The sequence below is a fragment of the Lynx rufus genome, unplaced genomic scaffold (genome assembly GCF_022079265.1).
Source record: "Lynx rufus isolate CCGP_SWC_20201006 ecotype Redwood Valley unplaced genomic scaffold, mLynRuf1.p SCAF_16, whole genome shotgun sequence".
In the NCBI taxonomy this organism is placed as follows: Eukaryota; Metazoa; Chordata; class Mammalia; order Carnivora; family Felidae; genus Lynx; species Lynx rufus.
In genome coordinates, this window is record NW_025814830.1 from 31252044 (window position 1) to 31260410 (window position 8367).

General features: G+C 46.3%; 1 protein-coding gene across 1 annotated transcript; it reads left to right on the forward strand.

Moving 5' to 3' along the window:
• The first annotated feature begins 750 nt into the window (after positions 1 to 750).
• On the forward strand, positions 751 to 7243 carry GINS3 (GINS complex subunit 3). Its single transcript, XM_047079222.1, has 3 exons — positions 751 to 1137; positions 3574 to 3807; positions 5674 to 7243. Exons 1-3 carry the CDS (start codon positions 952 to 954, stop codon positions 5902 to 5904), a joined length of 651 nt encoding a protein of 216 aa, XP_046935178.1. The 5' UTR covers positions 751 to 951; the 3' UTR covers positions 5905 to 7243.
• Positions 7244 to 8367: the final 1124 nt, after the last annotated feature.

Here is an 8367-nt window from a genome sequence, read left to right on the forward strand (position 1 = left end):
ATTTGCAATTAACAAAGAGTGGTAAGGGCATGAGAGCTACCCCTGCTGAACCTCCCGACTCCATTCTAGTGAGGTTTCTCTTCATTAATTTCCCCATAACCATGATCCCTTCCCTACCCCTCTCCCACAACTACACAAGCAACAGGCACCCATCCAATCTATACGGTGGCTGGCAACGTATGACTGTTGTGACCTTGTTCAAAAAGACAAACTGAGCCAATTAGATTTCCTCTTTTAAGGATTTAAATTAAGAGCCACGAAAGGAGATTGCCAGTCGATGGTAAGGCCCTGAAGTAAACTCAGGACCTTTGGGAACCAGGGGTAGTCTAGTGCTCCTCCTCCTCCTTCCCTTATCAACGCCAAATACTACAAATAGTCCATAACTATCTGGGGCTAGTGCTGGAGGTTTTGTTTTCATGTTTCTTTCAAGCACGAAGATTAACAGATACAGTGACAAAACTACAGTAAACAGGGCTGACTTGATCAGGCCTGAGACGGAGGCCACAGTAATGTCTTTTTATAAGACCCCAAACGTGTTGCAAAGCGTTTTAAATTTCATATAAACATATAAAGGGCCACATGAACACAATCTAGTACAGATGCATCCAGCAACTTCAACGGGCACTTCCAGCTCCTTGTTAAGGTGCCCACATCCAGCTTACACCCTACAGGTGGAAATCTCGAGCGCGGTTCCTAATGCGCCCCGCCCCTGATCACGTGGGACCAAGTCCGCAGACTGTCTATTGCTTCTGCCTGGGCCGACCTCTTGGATCGACTGCTCCAGTCTGGCGCGTCCCCGGCGCGGGAAAAATTTCAATTCCGGCTAGCTGTTGCAGCGACCTCCTTACCCTTTACAGCCCGGGCCTGCCTCCGCTTTCTCCTGCTTTTTACATCCCGGACTCCTAGCCTCACACGAGTGGAAGCGGAGAAGTTGAAGCCGCCGCCGCCGCCATGTCCGAGGCTTATTTCCGGGTGGAGTCGGGTGCACTCGGGCCTGAGGAGAACTTTCTGTCGCTGGACGACATCCTGATGTCCCACGAGAAGCTCCCGGTGCGCACAGAGACCCCCATGCCTCGCCTCGGGGCTTTCTTCCTGGAGCGGAGCGGAGGTGCCGAGACTGACCACACGATTCCTCAGGTAAGCATATAGGGACAGATCCCCCGAGAAAGACTACAATTCCCAGTGTGCCTCGCGGCCTTGGGCCCCGCATCGCGGGCGCGCTGCCCCGCGGGATTTGTGGTTTTAGGGGGAAGCCCGGCCCTACGCTTTAAGGAGTTGTATCGGCGGGTCTCGGGTCTCAGTGCTCTGAAGTGTTTTTTTAGCCTTCGCCCCCAGTGTGAAACTAAATTTATCTTAGGTCGTCAGGCCGCTGGTTTCATTTTTGAAACTGCCCAAAGTGAACAGTGTCTTCCCCCCCCCCCCCAATATGTTGAAAGCTTAAGGATTGGTTACTACTGACTACTTAAGGATCGGGGTTTCTGATCACTGGTCTGTCCACTTTTTAAATAGTTAAAGGGACGCCTGGGTGGCTCAGTCAGCCGAGGCTCGGTCTCTCCATTTTGGCTCAGGTCGTGATCCCAGTCTCATGGGATCAAGGCCCATATTGGGCTCCAAGCTGAGCGTGGAACCTGCTTGGGATTCTCTCTCCTTCTGCCCCTCTCCCCTGCTCGCCTGCTCTCTCTCACTAAAAAGAAAATAAAAATAGTATCCTCAAGATTTACCCCTGTGTTTTTAAATAATAGTCTTAAGCTTATTTTCTTGATTTAAAAAAATTAAATAAGACATTATTTATTGACTTTTCATTATAACAGGTAAGGATTTTTGTCCTCTTACACATTGGTAAACAGAGACGCACTGCCGGTACTTTATTCATACTGCCTTCCTTCCCCCTAATGTCCATCCAGTTTACCACATTGCATTTAGTATCATATCTAATTAGGCTGCTCTTGGCTGTGACAGTTTATTAGACTTTCCTTGTTTTTGAGGACCATGTTGGTTCTGTGGAGTGCTGGTCAGGTAATTTGTAGAATGTCCCTCAGTTGGGATTTGTCTGATGTGTTGTTGTTTTTAAGTTTATTTATTTATTTATTTTGAGACAGCACAAGCAGAGGAGGGGCAGAGAGAAAATCCCAAGCAGGCTTTACGCTGTAGTAAAGCCCTGTAGTAACGCATTATGACAGCATGGGTGAAATATGTGTACTTGGGAGCTCATTAGAGACTCAGTACCCATGGTCGTACTGAGGGCTAGTTATACAGGCATTCTACTGAACACATTCCAAGATTCCAGACTCCCAGAAGGAAAGCAGGTATTCAGCATAAGCCACATTGTGCAAACTGCATAAGCACAGTGAGGCACTCCTATCCACTATGAGAAGAGTGGGAACCCTCCTGAAACCCAAGTTCCAGGACACCCACCAAGGATCAACTCTGCAGGCAGGCCCCTCTAAGGAGGGTGGTCTGAGGCTTGCTGTGTTAACTTTCTGCACACTTTCTGTCTGCAGATGCCTTCAACTCAGTTATATTTGGCCTTTTTTTTTTTTTTTTTTGATATTTCTCTTGATTTCTGGTCTGTCATGGCCACCTCATTGTATTTTCCAGTTCTGTTAAGGCTTTAGGGGCGCCTGGGTGGCGCAGTCGGTTAAGCGTCCGACTTCAGCCAGGTCACGATCTCGCGGTCCGTGAGTTCGAGCCCCGCGTCAGGCTCTGGGCTGATGGCTCGGAGCCTGGAGCCTGTTTCCGATTCTGTGTCTCCCTCTCTCTCTGCCCCTCCCCCGTTCATGCTCTGTATCTCTCTGTCCCAGAAATAAATAAACGTTGAAAAAAAAAATTAAAAAAAAAAAAATATAGAGAGATGTGTATCTTTACTGTCCTCTCTGAAGCTGTGAAGTGGGATGGAGAGGGGCTGTGGCCTGAGCTCAGGCTGATGCTGTTTTTCCATATATCGCCCAGTACCTGGTGGTGCTTAGTGCGTAGTAGGCCTCCAGTGAGTGCGTATGAGGAACAGGTATGGAATATTTAAAGAAAGCAGAAATGCTTATTTTTGTATTTTTCTAATGTTCATTGACTTTTGAGAGAGAGAGAGAGTGAGCGGAGGAGGGGCAGAGAGAGACGGAGACACAGGACCTGAAGGAGGCTCCAGGCTGTGTGCTGCCAGCACAGAGCCTGACGCGGGGCTTGAACTCATCAAGCCACAAGATCATGACCTAAGCCGAAGTCAGATGCTCAACCGACTGAGCCACCCAGGCGCCCCCAGAAATATTTATTATACTTCTGAAGTATCTGCAATTGGAAGTTTTTATTTATGTGAGTTAGGAAACTTCCCCTTTGTACCACATTTTTGTTCCGTACTGTGCTTCTGTTGAACAAAAACCATTGTTCTCACCATTCCATTATGATGTAAAACTTCAGCCCATGCAGTTCATCTCTTCAAGTCACAACCTTCTGCTTTTGGGAGCCACGCCCCCAAACAGAACAGGCAGCAGATACCTGTTCGGGCAACCTGTATTTCTGTGTATTGCCACACACATTTATTACGCTATTTGCTTTTAAAACCTACATTCCTGTGTGATGCAGGGCTCAAAGCTCGAACTCCCCCTGTGGCTGGCAAAGGGACTTTTTGACCACAAGCGGCGGATCCTTTCTGTGGACCTTCCCAAGATCTACCAGCAAGGTTGGAGGACCGTGTTCAGCGCCGATGCCAACGTGGTGGACCTCCACAAACTGGGGCCGCATTTCTATGGGTTTGGATCCCAACTCCTGCATTTTGACAGTCCAGAGAATGCAGACATCTCCCAGTCTCTCCTGCAGGCAAGTAATTGATGTGAAAACCCTATGGCACCACACACACCTTAGGAGCCACCAGCCTCCACCCTTACCCAGGGAGTGTATCATGTATACATCAGTTTATTAGTTATTCCACAGCGGCCTACAGTTAGACTGCATTTGCCGATTATATATTTACTTAAAAATGACTTAAAAAAAAAATGACTTGTCTGCAGCTCTTCATATTTGTTTGTTAAGAGTTGGGGCCACAGGAAGGCCTGGAAATAAGAGAGATGATGGTTGACTATAGGTGACAGGCACTTAAATACGCCAGCCCGGCCCAGCCCCAAGACTGGTCTGAGGGCTCCCGTCAGGAGTACATGTGTTATTTGTTCCCGTCCCTTGCTCTGGGGCTAAATCATGGCTCTGCTATGTATGAACTGCGTGACCTCTATAGGCTTCTATTTTTCACCTGTTAAATGGAGATAACAATAGTGCCAAAATTATTGCATCGTAGTGAGATTAGGTGGTGCCATTTAACAAATGGTAACTATTACTGTTGTTTTCCACGGACAAAACAATGTTATACCCATATTACCATCCTTTATGACATAACCTTATTTTAACGTCTCATAATCATTACTTTTTTTATGTTTATTTATTTTTGAGAGAGACAGAGCCTGAGCGGAGGAGGGGCAGAGAGAGAGGGAGACACAGAATCCAAAGCAGGCTCCAGGTGCTGAGCTGTCAGCACAGAGACCGATGTAGGGCTTGAACCCACAAACCGTGAGATCATGACCTGAGCCAAAGTCAGATACTTAACTGACTGAACCACCCAGGCGCCCCCATAATTGGTTTTTTTTTGCTAATATTAGGAGAAGCTACCCTTTATACCTCTTATTTTACTTCCTCATTTCTAGCTTTATGAGAACTTCAGCTGAAGACACGTTTCCTCCCTGGACTATATAGACACCCTCCATCAGGCTCAAGGGTTGTTTGGCCTAACATGTACTGGAATGGTTTTTGATGTAAATAGTAAAGAAAAACACTGTTGCCATCCACTGAGATAAAGAAATCAATACATAGACTAGAGACAGTTGGAGCTTATGAAACTCTTTTGAGCAGAAAGCTAAAAATAGGGAAAGTCCATTTATTTGTCTTACAGTGTCTCCAGGACATGTCCTTGAATTGGAACAGTGCCCTTTGTTAGTGAGTTATATCTTTCCTTTTTCCATCACTGCTTTCAAGTTCTATAAAGTTGCCCATCGGTAAGGTGATAACTCCATGAGGCAATTGAAGAAACTGAGGCAGGGGCTTGTGGCTTGGTCTCAGGGCCCTGTGGTAAAATGACAACCCTCAGTCATTTGTGTCTCTATCCTGCTCTCACACTGAAAAAGATATAAAATGCACTCAATTAGATTAGGAGTCTTTTCTGGTCCAAACTTATCTGTGCGTGTCACAGTACATTATTGTGGCCTTTGTTAGTAATAACAATAATGGGTAACCCTTTTTTTTTTTAATTTTTTTTAATGTTTTTGGTGGGGTGTGGGGAGGGGCAGAAAGAGAGGAAGAGAGAGAATCCCAAGCAGGCTCCGTACTATCAGCGCAGAACCTAATGCAGGGCTCAAATTAATGGGTAGCGCTTTTTGAGCAGATTACTCTTGCCAGCCAGTTGCTAGATGTCCAACATGTATTCCTTCATTGGCTACCATAACAACCTGTTGGATATTCATAACCGTCCATTTCACAGATGAGGAAATTGAGGCATGGCAATGTGAAATCACTTCCTCGAGTGCTAAAGTCACCTGAGACCTCCTTCTGACTGAGTCCTAGACCAAACTTTTGCCCTTCGTGACATTTAAATGTTCAGGGAAAAATGGATCTGATTTTTCTCACTCATTCCTTCTTCAGACATTCATTGGACGTTTCCGCCGCATTATGGACTCCTCCCAGAACACTTACAATGAAGACACTTCGGCATTGGTAGCCAGGCTGGACGAGATGGAGAGGGGCTTATTTCAAACAGGGCAGAAAGGACTGAATGACTTTCAGTGTTGGGAGAAGGGGCAGGCTTCTCAGATCACAGCTTCCAACCTCGTTCAGAACTATAAGAAGAGAAAATTCACGGATATGGAAGACTGAAGGTCAGAAGAACACAGAATTGCTCCTTGTGGAGTTACTGCTCTGTGTGTCCTTGATAGAGCCTCGTTGACCTTGTAAAGGGCCATGTCATGGCTTATTTCCCACAACAGTGTTGGGAGCGGTGCCATCTGTTTGGGAAAGGACGTGGTGCAGGAAGTCCCTGGCCTGTATGGTTTATAAGACTCTCCCACCCTGCTGACCCATAGCCGGGGAGAAACCAAAGTCTTTTGTAAAATACAGTTACCACATGCATCATAATACAATTGGAAATGGGATCCCTTGTATCCGGGAGTGTGACACCCTCCGATGTCCACTTTCGCTGCTCCAAAGGACAGGTACAAATGGGCCATCTGCCCACAAATGTTCTCTTGAACTTAACTGCTGCATCTTCCTTATGGCTGCTCCAAGGACAGCACCTCCAGGATGCTGGCCTTACTTGTGAATGTCTCCTGCGTCCTGCCTGCGAGGAGTCACCCCAATTTCCAGAAACAGTTGCCAAGAATAAAGAAGGAAAATGATAAGACAGATGAATGGTAGGGCTTTTACTAAAGAGAAAGCATTGCTCTCCTCCTCTGCAGTCAGGGCTTTGGGGACGGGGCTTCACAAAACTCTGTGGTCAGCCTGGAGGGGAAATGGTTAACCTGAGCTTGTCTTTCGCCTTGAGATCTTTAGAGCCACCCGCCCAGCAATCCATTCCCTCCCTAGAAAAGCTGTCATGGAGTCATTTGCAGCTGCATAGTAGTTATTAAAGGGTGTTAACCAAGCCGTCTTATTTTGAAAGCTGGACTTTAGGATTGCTGGTTAGGAAGAGCCCTGTTTGAGAAGCTGAACATGGCAAATGTAAGTGGCAGGAGACCTTGACTATGTTCTTCCTCTTTGGTCAATTTTGCGGCATTATGACCCAGAGGATTCCTGACCGTTTACCGAGAATGTGTTTAAGCATGTTTAAGCAAGCTCAAAATTCTTCCTGGAGATCAAGGCAGAAACCTCGGGCTGAGTAAGAAACATCGTTCCCTGGGGGACACCATCTGACGGGCAGTTGTCTCCACACCAGCTTCCCATAACGACTGAGAATGGTCTTTGTCATTAGAAATCATAGAGGGGTTTGGGTACTCAGATTGTGCAGATGTCTCGATGCAAACTTGGAATGCCAGAACAGCTTTTGAAATGCATGTTTTAAGATGGAACCGATGTTTTTATAATTTGATTTTGGTGCTAAATAAATGACCCACTTAGCACATGAATACATTCTGTACAAGTAACTATTTCTGTAACTCGAGTACTACAGACAATCAGACAGAGCTCTCAGAGAATTTTGTCTGTGATCATATTCAACAACAATGCCCAACTAAATCCGTGTTTCCGTGGCTGCTCTTTTGTTTGCACCTGACTCAAGAGTATGAGCTACATTCCCTGTAGGAACGAGATGGGTCCCAGAAAGGTAGGACCTCGTGGTGAGCACAGCATTTACATCTAGCCAGGGCCCCAGAGATGATTCATAGAGTGAGAAAAGTATATTATTCAATTTTGGGATTCACTGTTTTCACAGATAGCTTTGTGTTTAAAGTCAGTCCTCAGGCTGCTGCCATTTTTTTCTCTTATTGGGGAAAAAAAATGCACAGGAGCCACATGCCAGGAATACGTGGGTATGCAATGTGCAGAATTCATTCCGTTTTAAATTTTGAATAGATTACAAGTAGCTTTTGAATCCTATTTCCAGTTACAAGTCTGCCTTCAAGCCTGTCAATTACTACCTCTGTCCCCCTGCAGTCCTCCCCAAATCAGGCTTTTGGATCACTCTTTGGTCCCTTCAAAGAGGTGAATTTTTCCAAATGAGTCAACAAACAACTCAAGTACCAAATTGCTCTTAAAATCAAGGGGGGATACGTGTGCCCTTTCCCCTTAAGGCTCTGTTACCAGGTAACTCTGGACTTCATGACTTATAAAGACGTCATCATTTTCAGGTTTCTCCCTGGGATGACCTGGGCTGTCAGAGAAGTGGGGCAAGTCTTGGTCTCCTGGGTCCGTTCCTCCTGCTCTCCTCGACCTCTGAACTTGAGACAGCCCTAGGCTCAGTCCTTGGGTCTCTCTTAGCCATTCCCACTTCGGAGGGCATCTCGTCGCATCTCAAGCTTTAAATACCATCTGTGTGCTGTTGACTACCCCAAGTTTGATCTCCAGCTCAGACCCCTCCCTCCAACCGTAGATTTGCATCCAGCCACCCACTTGACCTTGCTGTGTCAACATCTGACCTAACATGGCTGAAACTGAGCTAATCTGACTCAGTCTGCTCCTCCTATAATTTTTCTCTTCTCCGTTTCGGACATCATCATCCCTCCCTATTACACAGGACAAAAACCTAGGTGCCTTCTTGGCCCTCCCTTACTTACCGCTTTTGAGTCTGCCTTCAAATCACCTGCAGAATCTGACCAACCTCTTCCCCACCTCCAGTCTTGCCTGGAT

Coding starts and splice junctions, on each gene's coding strand:
- GINS3 (XM_047079222.1), top strand. CDS start 952: ATGTCCGAGGCTTATTTCCGGGTGGAGTCGGGTGCACTCGGGCCTGAG. Junction 1,138..3,573: donor CTGACCACACGATTCCTCAG/GTAAGCATATAG, acceptor TGTGTGATGCAG/GGCTCAAAGCTCGAACTCCC. Junction 3,808..5,673: donor TCTCCCAGTCTCTCCTGCAG/GCAAGTAATTGA, acceptor TTCCTTCTTCAG/ACATTCATTGGACGTTTCCG.